A 20413-nucleotide genomic window follows, 5' to 3' on the forward strand; every position below is an offset into this window, starting at 1 on the left:
GTGATTTTTATCGTGGTGGAAGCAAAACAGTAAAAGTCAGAGTGATTTCATGACGATGTTTATGTGAAGCGTAGTTTGGATCTTCTTTTGCTGCTGGTTCAGTCAATATTGTTTGGAGAGAGATAAAACTAACAGCTTTAGAATCAGCGCAAAAAGGGCGTGAACACAAAGCGCGGACCCGCGGAAACATCAGAATCAGCGAGCTGTCGGCTTTCAGCCCCGACCGTGTCCGTGCAGTTGTTGTGCCAAAAAGTGATTGTCTGCCAGAAAGTGATTGCCGCCCGTCGGGTGAGAAAGGCGACATCTCACTGATTCTGATCCGCGCTGTGTGTTTACGTCCTTGTGCAGAATCCGTGTACCTGCTCTCATTTACTGTCTTAGCTGTTTGGTGGTTGTTGAAATTTTGTGAGGTTTCACCTGAGATTCTGGCGTTTCGGGCAAAATAAATTTATATTAAAAAATCGATTCAGGATTTTAATGAATCGATTTCACGTTATCCAAGCCAGAATCGATTTTAATCGATGAATCGATTATTAAAACCCACCCCTAGTTTATATTACTGCTACATTAAGGAAGAGCATCCTGCTGTACAAACGAACCTGAGGAAGAATCTAGAGATGTGCAGAATGGAAGTGCTGTCAGAGAGCTGACCGATGGAATCAGAATCTTTTTATAGAACGAATGTTTACTGTCTGAAAACAATAATAAGAGAGACAGATCTATATGCTATCATGTTCCCCACATTTTTATCTGACCAACAATATCAAGATCAAGAGTTGTTAGAGGAAATGAGAAAATGCTTGGCCATGAAGTTTGTACCTCAGCTTTGTACATCATAATTACCTTCACCTAATATAATACAAACTAATATACAGATGAAGATACTGATCAGCAATTTGGCATGAACTACTTATTTGTATTTCTCACGCACATAATCATAAACATGAAATACAAATAAAGACAACATCATAAAAACAAACTCCCTGTGTGAGTCAGTCAGATCATTTCCATAGAGAGGCACTTTGCATCAGCAGCACCATGCCCCAGTGCTCTGGGAGAGTTTATAGTCCTGAGAGTTGAACACTGGATGACTGACAGCTGTCCTTCATCACAACAGAAGCCACAGAAATCCTCCTCATCAAAAACATGACTTTGATCTGCGTCCTCATCTGGACTCTCCTCTGCTGCTGCTTCACAGGTAAAGTCCAGAGAATCAAACTCCTCTCCTCTATCAACATCTGTCCCTCTGAAATGAAGCCCACAAAACCATGAAGCTGCTTTATGTTTTTGTCTCTGTATCCTCAGAGTCCAGAGGACAGATCACAGTGACTCAGCCTGGAGCAGTGAGCTCTGCTGTGGGAGGATCTGTCAGCATCAAGTGTGGGACCAGTCAGAATGTTTATAGCTCCAACTATTTAGCCTGGTACCAACAGAAAGATGGAGGAGTTCCTAAACTGCTCATTTATGTTGCTAGCAGTCGACAATCAGGGATTCCAGCTCGTTTTACAGGCAGTGGATCAAACTCTGACTTCACTCTGACCATCAGTGGAGTCCAGGCTGAAGATGCAGCAGTTTATTACTGTCAGAGTGCTCACTGGTTGAACAGTCAGTATATGTTCACACAGTGAAAAACAGTCGTACAAAAACCTCCCTCAGTCAGACTGAACAGAAACTGAAGTGACTGCTGCAGCTGGAAGATACTGCAGAGACTGATACAGTTCACTGAGGTCACACACACACACACACACACACACACTTTACCATATTCTCCATGTTCTTTAAAGCAACCATCAAATGATTTCAATATTTTAAACCCTGTTACAATTTCCATGAATGAATGTATCTCGACAAAATTAAAGACAGTCTTTCTATGTGGAAATTCCAAAGACAGCAAGACAAAACATGAGTGACCAACTAACCCTACTATACCAACATGAACACACAGTATATAAAAGAATTCTGGGGAAGCTCCTAAACTGCTGATTCATGATGCTACCTCCCGTCAGTCTGGAGCTGACTTCACTCTGACCATCAGTGGAGTTCAGGCTGAAGATGTAGGAGTTTATTACTGTCAGCAGCATCACAACTACCCACTCACACAGTGAAACAACACTGTACAAAAACCTCCCTCAGCTGGAGAGGTCGTTGTTCTCCTGCACCACGGGGCTCCTGCTCTCCTCCCAGCTGATGCTGCCACTGCCATCCACCTTCCAGGACAGACTCCAATCTGAGGGGAAGCCCTTGTTGGCCAGACACGTGATTGTTGCATGTTGCAGCTCCTCACTGGAGGGACCCAACACCTTCAGGGCCGGGCGGGTATCACCTAGGAAACACAAATCAGCTTAGAAGACAGGAACCACAATTTGAATTTCTCCGTTAAGAAGTTTCTGTCAGGTGTTTTTTCTGCTCCACCAGTCATTAACTCACACATTGTTTCACTTCCCTTTAAGAAACCTCTCATGCATATCAGCACAGAGAGAATCACAGTTTGACCTGAAATATCTTCAAACTACACTGGAAATAAAAGAAGCAGATTTGGAAACATTTACAGCAGAAGTCTAGCTTTAAAATGATTAGAAGTCTAAATCATGGATGATATATACATATATATATATTTCCAAATCACAGTTAGAAATTACAAAACTAATAACAGGATGATGAACTTGTTTCTTGTATATAATAAAAGTTATTTCTGTTTCACTTTGACAGAAGTAAAGATAAAAAAAACTATTAATGTTGCAGAGCTCATCATAATTAGCCCTGTCAAAGAGGGCAAACATCCACCCTGAATCTATTTAAAATAATTAAACTGTGTTTATTAATAAATATTAGGTTTTTTTCTTTACTTGTTAGAATGCTTGAATGACAGAAATGTATTTTTTAACTTACTTCCAACATTCAGTCTGGTTCCTCCACCGAACGTGTACCACAGTGATACAAACTCATTGAGGCGCCGTACAAAAACCTCTGACTGTAGAAAGACACGGCTCTCTGACTCTGAAACAAACAAACTCAACAACATAATTCACTCCTTCCTTTCCAGTTTTACCAACTAATCTAAAAAAATGAAATTATTGCAGTGCTACACATTTAAAGAACATATATTTTTATTTTGAATATATGAGTTTTGAAAATGGATGATTTGATTTTTGGGGGACTTCTTCCTCTGATGATATCAAATCAATCAATTATGAAATCATCAACTTGAAATGGAATTTAAAATTTGATTTAATATGTGTCAGTGTAAACTGAGACCTTTTTGATTCTCAAAAATATATTTTTTTCATTTTTCACATGTTATACAGTGTAGGTTAATTGTAATAAATCCATAAATACTAAAAAAATAAAGACTTATTTGCCTACAATAAACTGAAATATATATATACATTAAAAAAAAATTCTAGTCTCTAGTTGCCACTGAAAGGAACAGCTGCAGTGCTCCTTGGCACTGATTCTCAAAGAATTTGAATTCTACTGGAGGGATGAAGCCCTTTCTCCCAAATCATGCAAACGGAGAGCTCTGTCTAACACATCGGCCCAAAATCTCCTTGACATTTAGATTAAGCTCTAATGATTGTAAAAACATAATTTCACATAATTTCCATCCTCATTAAAGCATTAACTGATCCCTAGTATCAGGGGCTGGGTCTGTGACCCTGTGTTTTGAGTTTATTTAGTATTTTTGATTTCTTAGGTTATATTAAAATATATAAAGTTCTTGTGGTTTTATTCTTAGTTAGGGTTTAATTGAAGTTTAGCCTAGTTGTGTTAACACCTAAGTGTCTGTGTTTGTCTTTTCCTGTCTTCTGTGTTAGTCTGTCATATGTTATCATGTCTATGTCTCTCCATGTTTCCTGTTTTACTTTGGAGAGTCTAGTATTTCCATGTTCATTGTGTTTTGTTTTACTTTCCCTGTGGCATCATTATGTGTATTCCAGTCAGCTGTTTTCCCAAGTGTTTCCACTTTCCCTGATCACCTCCTGTGGGTATTAGGTCTGTTTTCCATCCCCCACATCACGTCAGGTTAAAAGTACTTATTTCATCATTCTGTTCAGGCCATGTTTATGTTTTCTCATCATAGTTTCTTGCATGCTCCTACTCAGAATCATATTCATATCACTTTGTCATAGTTGACATAGTCTAGCTTTTCCCAGTTTAGTTTGTAGTTTTAGTTTACTCCCCCTGTATGCTTTGCCTTGTTTTGTATTCCTGTGGGGTTTTTCCCAGCCACATAAAGGGCTCACCTTTTGTTTAAACTTCTCTCTTCTTCTGTGTTTGCACTTGGGTCCACTCCACAAACACACCGGCTGCTCAGCAGTGACACATAGTTCCTCCTGTCATCTTGGAAAAGCTCACTCAACTCAAGATTGAAATGTTTAATGACAGTAGTGATCACTCAGAATAAATATAATAGATGTCGTTTAAGTCTTCATTTATGAAAAGGATCTACATCTTCCTCTGCATTCTTCAGTAAAATCTTGGCTTTTTTATATTTATTGATATGACACTGACAGCATGAGAAAGCTTTTTAATATTCAACAGCTGGAAAATCTTTGGCTCACAAAATTGATTAACTAAAGAAAGAGTCATCTTTAAAAGAGCAAAACAGACAAATAACCTTTTTCTATTTAGTTTTGTTAAACTTAAGGATAGGATCAGAGAAGAGAACCTTTTACTCAGAGAGCTGATCCAGACTTGCTGTATTTAGGTGCTGGTCCTGCAGATTGACACTATGTCTTTATTAGGTTATGGATTGGCAGTGGTGTGTGGGATTGTAGTATCAGGGCTGATACATTTTCAGGAAAGGTAACAATTAATGCATTTATGTATATGTTTCAATAATTATTTATATTCATAACTACAGAAGCATGAGTCATCACACACTCTCTGAAAGTAAATGATGGAAGAAATTGGAAAAGAAAAATTTGTCAAGTTTAACCTCTTAAACGCAAATTGATAAAACATTGTGGACATTGGGATACTTAAGTAAACATACATGTTCCTGTGTGCTGACATATCTTTAATTAGTAAATGCAAATTGAATAAATAAAAATACAAAGTAAAACAAAAAAGCACTGCACTAACTAAAGGATGAACGTGTCACATGACACAGGATGACATGAAGAGGAAAGATGACTGACTCTGTGTGTTTGCATATGTGTCCTGCCTCTCTGCTCTCAGCTGTTAAGAGGCCAGTGTTGATCAATGGCTGTCCAGGCCTTTCACAGCCACTCACACACCAGCAGCACAATGATGATGTCACTGTCTCTACTGCTGGCCACCCTGGGGCTCCTTGTTCACGGTGAGACTCTCTGTGAAAACTTTGCTTCAGCATGCAGCCAGGTTCACCACAGTGATGTTCTGCTATGATGGAGAAACTCTGAAACCAGCAGCACTGACCTTCTTCCATCTGTTCTCCATGTTAAAGAAATGATCCTCTAATGTTTGATCATCTTTTTCTGAGTTTGATTTGTCTCAATAACTCTTCTCTTCTTTTCATGTTTTCAGGTTCATCAGCAGAAATCATCCTGACTCAGACTCCTACAGCTCAGTCTGTTGTTCCAGGACAGACTGTCTCTATCAGATGTAAATCCAGTACAACTATAGGTGATGACATTAACTGGTACCTTCAGAAATCTGGAAAAGCTCCTAAACTCCTGATCTATGATACTACAGCTCGTCAGTCTGGGGTTCCAGATCGTTTTCGGGCGACAGCAGTTCAGACTGACTTCACTCTGATCATCAGTGGAGTTCAAACTGAAGATGCAGGAGTTTATTACTGTCAACAGCGTAACAGCTTCCCGTTCACACAGTGATACAACGCCGTACAAAAACCTCAAACAGCTGAAGAGGAACTGATCAACAACTGCAGTTACACAGTACACCATAAAGTATAGAATTTTAAATACAGCGACATAACAATGTGATCAGATGGGTTAACATAAACAACACTGAAATAATTTCATTTCAGATTTAAACATTTGTTTTTTTTATATATTTTACATTTGCTATATTAAACCAATGTGTCAAAAGTTTTCATCAAATACTTTTTAAAACTTTCCAACTCTTCCCTGCTCTGTGTTTTGACAAAAAAGATTATTTTTTTAAATTTAAATTTTCATCTATTTATTTGACATTTAATTATTCGGTACAGAGTCAAATATAGAGCATTTTTAAATTACATAAATTAATCATCAATGGACTTTGATTAAATATTTCTAGTTTACATTTTTGTGTCAAAACATATGACAAAAGTTATGAGTTCAAATGAAATATGCACGACCACAGTTGATTTATTAAATATCAACAGCAGCTGTTTTTTCTAAATCCCTTTATACGTGCTCTTTGATACCAAGACTAAAATAATTTTATTGTTTTGACTTTTTAAATTCAAATATTCAGAGAGAAAGGTGAGGAAATAATCTGAATAAAAATAAAACAAATGTGGATGTGAGAACTTTTTTTTGACACTTTTTATTTATTTAGGAACATTTTTATGCAACAAGATAAAATTTTTAAAAAAAAAGGAAAAAGAAAAACAAAAAACAGAAACATATGAGATCATGGGAAGATAACATATACCCGTACATACATCTGCACATCCACACATACATACGTCAGCAAGTCTGCATTACTAATTCTATGTATTAAAGGGTGCTGCCACAAGCTGTAAAGTCCAGCCATTTTCTCCATCGTCTCCTTCCCAAGTCTCCCTGCAGTCGCAGAGTGAACGTCATACATTCCATCAATTTGACGTCTTCCACTATAGAGGTAAAAAGTGTTACAGTGGGAGGATCTTTACAGAGCCAGCGTTTTGTTATGGCCTTCTTCGCAGAAGCCAAGAGAACTCTCAGAAGATAAACATCATCTGCAACTAAATCGTCTGTAAAATATCCCAGATACAATGAGGTAAAAGTACAAGACACGTGGAATCCCAGCACCTCTGTAATTATCTTTACAACTTCCGTCCAGAAGGGTCATATGAGTGGGCAGGACCAGAATATATGACCGTGATCAGTAGGGGTGGGGGGAAAAATCGATACTGCGTAGTATCGCGATATTTTGTTTGCTAATAATGTATCGATACAGGGACAGCAGACATCGATATTTTGTTCCAAAAACTTCCAGTCCACCAGATGGTGTGGTTGAGCTTTTTCTCTAGTGAGGTCAGCAGAGGTTAGGTCAGCACATGGGAAAATTGATCAAACAAAGATGGAGGAAGAGAAAGAGATCAGGAACGCGCCATCTGCGTTTAAATCAAACGTCTGGACGTACTTTGGATTTTTTAACAAGGATGGAACCAATGAGATGGATATGACACACGGGATTTGCAAGGTGTGTCGTATGAAAATGAAGTACTCTGGAAATACTACGAACATGAGGGCCCATCTTACATGGCACCATCCAAAAATAGCATTAACCGCGGACGGCAAAGCTAGCTCTAAATCAGCTCAACTGAAAAATCAACCAACGCTGGACACTCTTAGCTTAGCAAAGCTATCTCCCAATTCAGAGCGAGCTAAGAAAATAACACAATCTATCACGTACTTCATCTGCAAAGACCTGCGTCCTTACAACATTGTGGAAAACGAGGGCTTTTCTTACATGATCAAGACGCTGGAACCCAGGTATGTGATACCATCACGACGTTTTTTCGCGGACACAGCCGTACCCAATCTCTACATAGATGTGAAGCGTAAAGTTGAGGAAAGTTTGAGCACAGCAGAAAGGGTTGCATTAACTTGCGACGCATGGACCTCGCGGGCTGTGGATTCATATGTGACTATAACAGCTCATTATCTCACAGCGGACTGGCGACTGCTGTCTTACGTTCTCCAAACTCGAACATTACATGAAAGTCACACCGGAGTGAACATTGCAAATCTCCTGCAAAATGCAGCACAGGAATGGGGGATTGCCGACAAAAATCTGGTGGTTGTCACCGACAATGCTTCTAATATGACAATATCCACTCAGCTAGCGGGATACCTGCATGTGAAGTGTTTCGCCCATATGCTTAATCTGGCATCACAACGAGCCTTAAACCTGCCTGCAGTAGCCAGAGTCTTGGGAAGAGTGCGGCGCATAACTGGGTTTTTCAATAGAAGCACAGTGGCAAACCACGCTCTGGAGCAAAACCAGAAAATTTTACAGCTCCCGACTCACAAGCTCAAGACCGACGTCTGCACGAGATGGAACAGTGCTTATGACATGCTCCAGCGTTTCCTTGAACAACAACCTGCGATTTGTGCAGCGCTGCTGTCTCCCGAAGTCAGAAAGAGTAGCACAGATATCTTTACTCTAAATGAGACGGATATTGGGAACACTGAAGAAATTGTCCGGGCCTTGAAGTCAATGCAAGTCGCGACTACTGTGATGTCTGAGGAAAAGAATCCTACTCTGTCTCTCGTAGCACCGCTGGTAGCACAGCTGTTGCACGACACCCAAGACAACATTGGTGACACAGCGCTGGTCAGAAACATCAAGCAAAGTATCAGTCAAGATCTTAAGAAGCGATATGCCAGCACAGTCGAGAGGAACACCCTCTACACAGCATCAGCTCTCGACCCACGCTTTAAAACCCTGCCGTTCCTATCACTGGAGGAAAAACAGGAAACCTATGCCAGAGTGGTTGCTGAGGCTATAACCCTTCAGGTAAGCAAACATTCTGGTGTTATAATTTAAATAACTTACTTACAATATTAGTAGATCGGCGATATTTTTGTCATATTGGTAATATTCTATTTAACAATTAAATACATTAATTGTAATTTGCTAACATATTACTGCATACTAAAAGATATAAAATATTTATTTTCTCCCTCCCTCTGTATGTGTGTGGGTTTTCTACAGGAAGAAAAGAGGCAGCAGCCCATCTGTGAGCCAGAAGCCCATGAACATCATGAGAAACCTGACGAGACTGAACAAAATCCCAGACCCCCTCTCATACCAGCCAAGATGAGGAAGTCTTGTGGGTTAACAGACTTGCTTGGTCAGACTTATGGTGATGTTGGAGCCCCACCAAAATCATTATCTGCCACAGCTGAGGAGGAGGTGAAAAGATACCAGGAGGTCACGCCACTGGCCCTCACAGAAGACCCACTAAGCTGGTGGAAATCCCATGAGGAAGTCTATCCTTTCCTGGCCATGCTGGCAAAAAGATGCCTTTGTATCCCAGGTACTAGTGTCTCGGCTGAAAGAGTCTTCTCAACCGCTGGAGACATCGTCACAGCAAAACGGAGCACTCTGACTTCAGAGCATGTGGATCAGCTCCTTTTTCTGAGCAAGAATGCTGACATTGCTTCACTGTCCAAATGTGTTTAACTTTTTAGGGCAGCAACAAACAGGACAGTTTACTTATTTTAATTTAAGACATGTTTTATTTTATTTAAATGTAAAACTTTTTTATTTAATGTAAAATTATATTTTGTTTTAAGCTATAATTGTACCAGATAGTTACGTTCAGTTAAGTTGGACTAGACTGTTATACAAACCGTTCAGTTTGTCAGCAATAAAACTGACTGACATGAGAGAGAGACTGAGTGTGAGACTTTATTATTAGATAAAATGAATATTGATAAAGTTTACCTTTATGGACAAAATCTGCAGTAGAAAAAATATGTGATAAATCACAAAATATCGTATTGCAATACTCAGAATATTGCAAAAATATTTTTTAAAAAATCGCAATAATATCGTATCGTGAGTTAAGTATTGTGATAATATCGTATCGTGGGGTGTATGGTGATTCCCACCTCTAGTGATCAGCCATGTCTTCCCCACAATTCCTCCAGCAAAACGCAGGTGTAGCACTGAATTTAGACTTTTGTTTTGGCGTTATGAAAAAGCGTATAATGTTCTTCCAGCAGAAGTCCTGCCACATGTTGGAGTTAGTTGTGGTAAACTGTGTCTCCCAGATCCGTGCCCACCCATCTTCTGTAATCACAATGTCCATTTCTTTTTCCCATTTCTGCTTTATGTAAATCGTTGAGTCCCCTTTGAGCTTAGTCATACATTTGTACAATTTACTTATCAAGGCTCTGTTACTCCCAGAGTCATAAGCATCAATGAAAATATTAACAATCGAGAAGTCTCCAGGGACACAGCTCTTTAGTCTTTTGCCAATATAGTCACGGAGTTGCAAGTATTGAAAAAAGTCTTGTTTCTCGAGGTCGTAAGTCTTGCATAGGGTATCAAAAGCCATAATTTTAGATTTTACAATAACCGAACACCCAGCAGTGATTCCATGCCACACCCATTGTTTAAATCTACTATCGTGGGAAGCAGTTAAAAAATCAGGGTCATATGCTGGCCACCTCAGAAGTTTTATCTCTTCCTGTAGTTGTGCCTGCTTGACCACTCCCCTCCATATTTTTAATGTAAAAGTGACCCAGTGGCTGGGCGTCAAGGTACCGTCCAACTCAGAAGCTGCGTGACCAAGTCTCGACTGGATTGGCGTGTCCGAGAGAGACATCTCAATCGTCTTCCACCTCGCACAAAAAGATGGATTACACCAACACACCAAAGACCTCAGCTGAGCAGATAAGTAGTAATCCCTTATTGAAGGTAGAGCCAAGCCCGCTTTTTCTTTCGGCAACTGCAAAGTAGAGAACTTCACCCTTGGTCTTTTGTTAAGCCAAATGAATCTCGAAATCTGTTTATTCCACTCCCTGAATTGCTTCTCTGGAATTTGAATAGGTAAAGCAAGAAAAAGATAGAGTAGTTTGGGAAGAATACTCATTTTAGTTATCTGTATCCTGTTGCCAAGGTCGAGAGGGAGCAAGGCCCAAATGTTGAGATCGCTGTATATTTCTCTATTAATACGACTGTAATTAATATCATACAGTTGTGTTAGATCTTTAGGCAGAAACACTCCTAAAGTGTTTCTGCTATTTGATAGCAGTTGCCTCCCAATTAAACTTGAATTTTGACAATAGTGTCTGGTGTGGAGAAAAAATAAATGTCAGAACTTGTGTTTTTTTGACATTAAGAACATACCCTGAATACAGGCCATATGTTTCCAACATCCCCATTAACCCTGGTGTTAAAGGATTTTTATATGTATTCTGCTCTATTGTAGTTAAAAATCCCTAGTTGTTTAGCTTCATTTAAATCTCCTATTTTACTGTGTTTCATGACAAAGCTTGCATGAGGAAATACCACAGGTGCCTCCACCCTTGCTGAGATAAGCTTGACCGGTTACTATTTTTAACTGTTTGAACACATGTTTCATGCTTATCACCTTGTAAGGAATTGTTTTACACACAAGGGGCGCCGACCTGACATATTTTAGGAAGGAGCAGTGTATAAATACAGAGGGAACTGATGTCTCAGTGTGAGTCTCCACTGAGATCACCCATGTATATACATGTTTGAGTTGTGTCTTTCTTTGCCTGCTGAAACAATTCTTTGACATATTTTTTGGTCCTTCGAGCCGGATAGGAAATAACAACTGTTTTGTTGTGACTCCAAAGCAGAGATCTACACTGATTCCTGACGCCGTGGGGAGCCCGCACTGAAGTCTGTCGACAGCCCTCTCTAGGTAGAGGTGAAAGCCCAAGAGCGTAAAAAATTCGGGTCTTGGCCAGTGTTTTTATCAGTGGTCCACGGCGGTGGGATTCAGTGGAAATGGTCTCTCGAGCCTGAGTATAATAGCGTTTCAGTAAGGTAAAGAAATTCACTCGTATACACTCGCGTAAAAAACAAAACAAAACGTTGTTCGCCTATAGCACGGGCTGGTATAAAAGTGCAGGGATCCAAAATAGGTTCGCCACCGCACAGGCTGGTATAAAAGTGCAGGTTCGCCACCGCACGGGCTGGTAGAAAAGTGCAAGGATTCGCCCGCCTGAAGGGCTGGTAGACTGATCCGCTGAAAGGATCTGCGCGACTATATAATAAATGTTTGTGTTTTTTGTGTGTTAAGAGTAAATCATTTTGACAGCACAGTACGCTGCTGGATTACTCTTTTGTTTCTGTCATTTTGTTTCCTGTCAGTAGCCAAAGTACTGGTGAGTAGAGGAGAAAGGTTGTGTTCATCACGTAAAACTGACACCGCTCCACGAATAGCGTAGGAGTAGAAGGGCGTGTTAGTTACCACTCCTGACTCTAATACCAGAGACGGCTCTGCAGTTTTGTTGTAATGGGTAATAAAGCTACAAAACTCACTGCTGACGAGCAGTGGCTAGAGAAAAAATGTCCAGGCGCCGGACAAATTAGTGCATGTAGATGGAGGAATCCAAAGAAAACCAAATGTCCCACGTGGGAAGGAAAATGTAGTCCCTCCGCATTAACGATATATGAAACATTATAATAGACTATTGTATATTTGGAGTATAGTAGTATATTGTAATATACTATTGATGTTATATAGAAATAAGAGAAAATAATTAAGAGATAATAATATTAATAATAATATTAATAATGACATGATATATGAGAAGAGGAAAATAAAGAAAATAACTAATCTAATCAGGTGCATAGAGGCGTTTGACCTGATTGAAATTCTGTCTTAAGAGATGAACAAAAATCGGCACCATTATCAGAGCAACAGAAATGGTTGAGGTGCGGAGCAATTTTACAGGATGACCTAATGATGTGCGAAGGAAAACCAATACTACCAAAGTCCTTACACAAAACAGCGGCCCTGGTGACACATGAAGTTACTCATGTGTCAACAGGAGGGATAGTAACTATAGTCACTAAACACTTACTTCTACACTATAAATTTCGAAACTTCGGCAAAAGAATTTATAAGGCCATGCATGATCTGTCAAAAGCATAATGCACAAGGTAACCTAAGACCAAAAAGAGGTCATTTTCCTGCACCACCTCACCCATTTCATACTATTCACATGGATTTCATTGAGCTAAATGAAAGCCAAGGTTCAAAATATGCCTTAGTGATTATAGATGTTCTCAAAATGGCCAGAAATTTATCCTGTAAAAAAGGCAGATGCAATCTCTGTAGCAAAATGCCTATGCAACCATTTTGTCCCAACATATGGCATACCGTCCCTAATAAGATCAGACAATGGAACACATTTTGTAAATGATGTGATTAGCAAGGTCTCCGAAGCATTAGGATTTAGTATAAAAAATCACTGTGCCTACCATCCACAAAGTACAGGGCTAGTGGAAAGAACAAATGGCACTATCAAACAAAGATTAAGAAAATGCATGGAAGAGACAGGGAGACCGTGGCCTGAATGTATAGGTCTAGTAAAAATGTGGATGAGATTAACACAAGGATCTCAGAAGCTCATACCGCTTGAGATCATACATGGTAGACCATTTCCACTACCTATAATGAGTGAACCTTTAACTAAATCTTCTAGAGAAACCACATTAGCAGAATGGATGGCTAAACTGCTAGAAAACAAAGAAATCGTTCTGAATAATAAACTGCCAGAGGACTTTTCTCCAGTGTCTTGCAGGTTGAAACCAGGTGATTGGATCCTAATCAAGGTGCTCCAGAGGAAAAATTGGAGTTCACCCCGTTAGGAAGGTCCGAAGTGAGTGAGAGCATAGACTAATAGACGCCGACGTCCCTGCCCTCTGGTGATCCGAAAGGTGGAGGAAGGGCTGATTGGGTATATCCTGCCCTTTGCTTCTTGCCTTTGGTCTACTTATCAGAGGGGTCAGGTGCGCCAGGTCATTATGAAGCTGCTCCTGATCTCACTAACCCTAGCGGTGTTGGCTGCAGGATGCCTCCTACTATTCGATCTGGATCGAAAACGTCACCAGAAGAGAGCCTGGACACATGATAATTCACATCACTATACAATGATGCAAGACAATATCCACCCTTGGATGAACAACGCATGGTATCGATACATACATGACAGCACGCCCACCAAAGACTGTTATGTCTGCTCACATATGCCACCAACAACACAATATGCAACATTGTATGGCAAAGCAAGGAACAAGGCTGGGTCATTTCCAGTCTTCCTTGAGAACCCTGGAAATTGGGATCATGCCTTGTGCTACCGCCAGTCTAAGGGAACTATAGACATGGGAAACACCACCAACTGCAAAGCAGTAATGACGCATGCTTCTGGAGGACCAGTGAAGAACAATGACATTTCCAATGGCACCTATTGGGTGCAGGGAATGGCCTGGCTATGTGGACAGCGGGCCTATTTCACTCTCCCCCAGAACTGGACGGGTATGTGTGCTCCAATCTTCATATCTGATCACACGTTTAAGATAACTACCAACGATACATCACTCAAAAGAGGGAAAAGATCAGTTGACACTCCAGATCCGAAACCACATGACCCAATATGGGGTTCTGACGTCCCACAGGAATTCAAGCTTTGGACTACAGGACAGAAAGTGCTGCACTCACTCTTTCTGGGTGGGCACAGGGAAAAATGCGCTGAGGATCGAGACATTGAACTATCGATTTGGATTGTTCCTGAATACATCATGTCGAGTCAATGACCAGCAAAACGAGGAGATAGATGCCCTGCGAATAATGGTCATGCAACATCAAGTGGCGCTTGATATTGTGCTGGCTGAAAAAGGAGGATTATGTGTACTTTTTAACACCACCTGTTGCACTTACATACCTGACAACATACATTCTAGTAACATGACGGATGCATTAAAAGTTTTAAAACGGTTTCAGAATGTGCAGTCAAAGGAATATGTAGACGGGGGTACAGATTGGTTGAGATGGTTGCTAAGTGGCTCGTGGACTGTTTTGCTGTATAAAGGTCTAATATTCATAGGACTCTTACTTGTATTCTCCACATGTATTCTCCCTTGTCTCAGGAAGATGATTTCTAAAATGATTTCCACATCATTGACAGCTTATGTTACTGTACCAATGGATGACAAAAATGATCTGAGTAACAGTGAAGATAACTTTGAAGACGAAGATGTTTATGTGTGAGAAGAAAATCTTACAGACGACCTGTGAAGTTAGATTGCAATCTAAGTAACACATAATGATGACATGTTTGAAAATGCTAGGAGCAAGAGAACATGTTCTGAAATAAAGTGTGGAACGTGTTGAAATGAGCTAAAACAGGAGGGAATGTTAGAGGATTTTTATATGTATTCTGCTCTATTGTAGTTAAAAATCCCTAGTTGTTTAGCTTCATTTAAATCTCCTATTTTACTGTGTTTCATGACAAAGCTTGCATGAGGAAATACCACAGGTGCCTCCACCCTTGCTGAGATAAGCTTGACCGGTTACTATTTTTAACTGTTTGAACACATGTTTCATGCTTATCACCTTGTAAGGAATTGTTTTACACACAAGGGGCGCCGACCTGACATATTTTAGGAAGGAGCAGTGTATAAATACAGAGGGAACTGATGTCTCAGTGTGAGTCTCCACTGAGATCACCCATGTATATACATGTTTGAGTTGTGTCTTTCTTTGCCTGCTGAAACAATTCTTTGACAACTGGTATACCTGAGCTGGGATCCGCGATTGTTACCAAGACATCATCTGCGTATAAACACACCTTGTACTCGTCCCCTCCTATTACAATCCCTTTCAACGATGTTTCCTGACGTATAGCCTGGGCTAGAGGTTCGATAAACAAGTTGAAGAGGTAAGGGCTTGCTGGACACCCCTGTCTACATCCTCATTCTAAAAAAATAGTATCGGAGAGGCTACCATTAATTTTTATTTTGGCAGTAGGGAGAGAATAAAGAGCTTGGAAACATTTTATAAATTCGCTACAGAAACCAAATCTTTTCATCACTAGGAAGAGGAAGTCCCAATTCACTGAATCATAAGCTTTTTCAGCATCTAAGCTAAGAATAATTGAGCTATTTTTCTTATTATTAATGTGTTCGATGATGTGTAAAGCTCGCCTAATATTATCGTGGGTTTGTCTATTTTTCAAGAAACCCGTTTGGTCTTCATCAATCAAAGAAGGCATTACAGCATCCATTCTTCGCACCAAAATAGTTGTGTATAGTTTATAATCTGAGTTCAGGACACTTATCGGCCTATAAGATTTGCAGTTTAGTCTATCCTGTCCCCCCTTTGGCAAAACAGATATGAAGGCCTCTTTCCAGGAGGGAGGTACCAGACCTCCTTTCAAAATATAATTAAAACTAGTTTCCAACAGGGGAAGAAGGCTTTCCCTCATGGTTTTGTACCATTCAGCAGGGAGCCCATCGGTACCTGGTGATTTATTGGATTTAAGGCTGGAAATAGCTTTAATTATTTCTTCCCGAGATATTAAGGACGTTAACTTACTATTTGCTTCTCGACCAATCGTAGGCAGGTCTAAGGAATTCAAAAAGTCAGTCATCTTATTTACATCACCCTGAGTAGATTGACTATATAACGATTTGTAATACATTTCAAACGCTTTTTGAATTTTATCCAGGTCAGTTACAACTTTGTTAGCAACTGGATCTCTAATCTTATAAATATTATTTTCAGCTTGCTGTTTTCTAATCCGCCATGCTAACTGCTTCGCTGCCTTAGGCCCCGCCTCATAATATCTCTGTTTCATAAATCTTATGTTTTTCTCTACTTCTTCGCTCAATATCTTATCTATCTCCTGCTTAATCTGTCTGATCTGGTGGGTTACTGTAGTATTTTTATCTTTCAGACCTGACTGTTCCAAGGCCATTAATCTATCCTGCAGTTGCAACAGTTCTTGTGACTTTTTCTTTTTAAGCATGGTCGACCACGCAATTATTTTTCCTCTGAGGACAGCTTTGGCTGCATCCCACACAATACTGTGATTTGTCTCTCCATTATCATTGTCCTGCAGGTACAAGTTAAGATTGGCTGTCATTTGTTTCACAAAAGCGGGGTCATTTAACATACCGGTATTTAGTCTCCACAAAGTTGTCTTCCATTTCCCATCCAAATGTAACATTATATAAATTCCACTGTGGTCAGAGAAATCTCTTGGACCTATTCTGCAATCTTTTATCCTGTGTAAATCCCTATTAAACATAAAACAGTAATCTATCCTCGAATACAGGGAGTGCAGAATTATTAGGCAAGTTGTATTTTTGAGGAATAATTTTATTATTGAACAACAACCATGTTCTCAATGAACCCATAAAACTCATTAATATCAAAGCTGAATGTTTTTGGAAGTAGTTTTTAGTTTGTTTTTAGTTTTAGCTATTTTAGGGGGATATCTGTGTGTGCAGGTGACTATTACTGTGCATAATTATTAGGCAACTTAACAAAAAACAAAACAAAACAAAAAGAAATCAGCGACCAATATAGCCACCTTTCTTTGCAAGGAGACTCAAAAGCCTGCCATCCATGGATTCTGTCAGTGTTTTGATCTGTTCACCATCAACATTGCGTGCAGCAGCAACCACAGCCTCCCAGACACTGTTCAGAGAGGTGTACTGTTTTCCCTCCTTGTAAATCTCACATTTGATGATGGACCACAAGTTCTCAATGGGGTTCAGATCAGGTGAACAAGGAGGCCATGTCATTAGTTTTTCTTCTTTTATACCCTTTCTTGCCAGCCACGCTGTGGAGTACTTGGACGCGTGTGATGGAGCATTGTCCTGCATGAAAATCATGTTTTTCTTGAAGGATGCAGACTTCTTCCTGTACCACTGCTTGAAGAAGGTGTCTTCCAGAAACTGGCAGTAGGACTGGGAGTTGAGCTTGACTCCATCCTCAACCCGAAAAGGCCCCACAAGCTCATCTTTGATGATACCAGCCCAAACCAGTACTCCACCTCCACCTTGCTGGTGTCTGAGTGGGACTGGAGCTCTCTGCCCTTTACCAATCCAGCCACGGGCCCATCCATCTGGCCCATCAAGACTCACTCTCATTTCATCAGTCCATAAAACCTTAGAAAAATCAGTCTTGAGATATTTCTTGGCCCAGTCTTGACGTTTCAGCTTGTGTGTCTTGTTCAGTGGTGGTCGTCTTTCAGCCTTTCTTGCCTTGGCCATGTCTCTGAGTATTGCACACCTTGTGCTTTTGGGCACTCCAGTGATGTTGCAGCTCTGAAATATGGCCAAACTGGTGGCAAGTGGCATCTTGGCAGCTGCACGCTTGACTTTTCTCAGTTCATGGGCAGTTATTTTGCGCCTTGGTTTTTCCACACGCTTCTTGCGACCCTGTTGACTATTTTGAATGAAACGCTTGATTGTTCGATGATCACGCTTCAGAAGCTTTGCAATTTTAAGACTGCTGCATCCCTCTGCAAGATATCTCACTATTTTTGACTTTTCTGAGCCTGTCAAGTCCTTCTTTTGACCCATTTTGCCAAAGGAAAGGAAGTTGCCTAATAATTATGCACACCTGATATAGGGTGTTGATGTCATTAGACCACACCCCTTCTCATTACAGAGATGCACATCACCTAATATGCTTAATTGGTAGTAGGCTTTCGAGCCTATACAGCTTGGAGTAAGACAACATGCATGAAGAGGATGATGTTTTGGCAAAATACTCATTTGCCTAATAATTCTGCACTCCCTGTACACTAAGTGTCGAGCAGAGTAAAAAGTGAACCCTGACGCTGACCCATGGATAGATCGCCACACATCAATAAGTCCTAATTCCATTAACATTCCTTTAACTCGTTTCCCTCCAGACGTGCTTTTCCTGTCCCTATTATTTGAGTCTAATCGGGGGTTTAACAGTAAATTAAAATCTCCTGCACAAATAAGAGTTCCCACCGTTTCCTTAGAGATCAAATCAAATATCTTCTTAAAGAAGCTTGCGTTGCTTCCTGGGGGTGCATAGACATTTAATAGTGTGACCGCCTTATTCTCTATTCTACCTTTTACTAAAACAAACCTACCTTCCTTATCACTTATCTCAAATAAAATAAAATTTGAACATATATCTAATATAAGGATAGCTACTCCTCGTTTTTTCCCGGCCCTATACGATGAATAGAATGTATGTCTGAAACCCATCTTTTTTAATTTCTCATGTTCTGCATTGTCTAGATGAGTTTCTTGCCAATATGCTATATCTACTGTCTCCTTTTTCAATTTGGCAATTAATTTGCTTCTTTTAATAGGGCTATTCAGGCCATTTACATTTAGTGACAGCATTTTATAGAAATTATAAGCCATCAAGTGGATATGTGGAATACAACATAATCAACCCAGACCTCAGAACATCACAACCAGAACTCACTGAACAGCAAACACACCAAACATTAACAAGAGCTTCCAATACAAAGGATATAAGAATGTCCTTTGACATTGAGGGGACTGGCCACAAGGTGGGGCCCCTCATCCGACAAGAGGGAAGTGACCGACAAAAAAGCCAAAAAAGGGCAAAGAATAAGCAAAAACAGTTTCTTATCGCTACTAAAAATAACTTGGTGGTTCTCTAACCATGTCCGTAGGCACCAACCTAAAGAAATATGAATTCTAAAGGATACGAAAGTCAGTGTTCCCGCGGTTAGATTATCAAAACTCTACCACCAGCTATCTCACCGTTGTCCCGCCATCAGCTGCTCACTCGTCTGCTGGCACTTTTTCTTGCTCCCTCCAGAATGCTTGGAGTTTTTCCCGAACGTGCTGCTGGAAGCCGCCCCCGCAGTGTGCTGTCCGCGTTTCCCGTCCGCGTTTCCCAAGGAAGTAGGTGCCTTATCGTGTCCTCTGTCACCCTGTTGGTTTGGTTCCCCAAGGTGATCTTACCCACGGCTATTCCCCTCTTTCTTAAATCCTCGGCAGCTTGGGTCGCGGTATTATATAGGACATTGCCTGACGCATAGAACACTCGCATCTTACTCAGTGGTGTCTGGAAGCGAATCCCACTGTCCTTCAAAGCCTTCTTAACTGGGATATATTCCCGTCTCCTTTTCTGCACTCCCAGGGAGTAGTCATGATCGAAATACACCCGTTTGTTTTGGATATGTACCCCTTTGTTCCATGCGGTGCGGAGAACCTCTTCTTTAATGGAGAACCGGAGGAAGCGCACTATTATTGAGCGTGGTGGGGCGTTCGGAGGTGGTTTTGGTCCCAACGCGCGGTGTGCGCGCTCAATGCCGAGGGCACAGTCCGGGCCGAAATCTTCGCCTAGGTGTTCTTTGATCAGATTTTCAACAAAGGTAGTCACCGACGAGCCCTCCGAGTTTTCCGGTACGCCGTAAATCCGGATATTTTTGCGCCTAGCGCAGCCCTCCATATCGGACACCTTTTCCTGAAGCGCCCGTTGATTTTCCAACAGCTGCACAAGTGTATCCCTAACGCCAATGTCCCAGCGTTCCGAGTCAGCCATGTTGTCCTCAACGTGCTTCAGCCGACCAGTCATCTCCTCTACCTGATCCGCCATCTCGTGTAATCTTTGGTTCAATTCCTTCGAGAGTTCGGCCATTTGCTTCTTTATATCCTCCCGAAATTCCGTACCAAATGCTTTGAAGTCACTTTTCAATTCGGTTCACAATGTAGCCATTTCGGCCACCAGTACGCTACTCACAGCATCCCGAAG

At 40.6% G+C, this 20413-nt stretch overlaps 1 protein-coding gene and 2 gene segments (V, D, J or C); 2 read left to right on the top strand and 1 right to left on the bottom strand.

Moving 5' to 3' along the window:
• LOC100698964 (Ig kappa-b4 chain C region-like) overlaps positions 1-20413 on the bottom strand; it is a 51391-nt gene that overhangs the window by 10031 nt on the left and 20947 nt on the right.
• On the top strand, positions 5232-5831 carry LOC102077128 (Ig kappa chain V region GOM-like). The segment is given in 2 exon segments: positions 5232-5302; positions 5509-5831. Coding segments are annotated over 2 exon segments (360 nt in total).
• LOC109196590 (zinc finger BED domain-containing protein 1-like) lies at positions 7042-9673 on the top strand. Its single transcript, XM_019350831.2, has 2 exons — positions 7042-8655; positions 8854-9673. Exons 1-2 carry the CDS (start codon positions 7213-7215, stop codon positions 9322-9324), a joined length of 1914 nt encoding a protein of 637 aa, XP_019206376.2. The 5' UTR covers positions 7042-7212; the 3' UTR covers positions 9325-9673.

Source organism: Oreochromis niloticus, linkage group LG22 (assembly GCF_001858045.2).
Source record: "Oreochromis niloticus isolate F11D_XX linkage group LG22, O_niloticus_UMD_NMBU, whole genome shotgun sequence".
Classification (NCBI taxonomy): Eukaryota; Metazoa; Chordata; class Actinopteri; order Cichliformes; family Cichlidae; genus Oreochromis; species Oreochromis niloticus.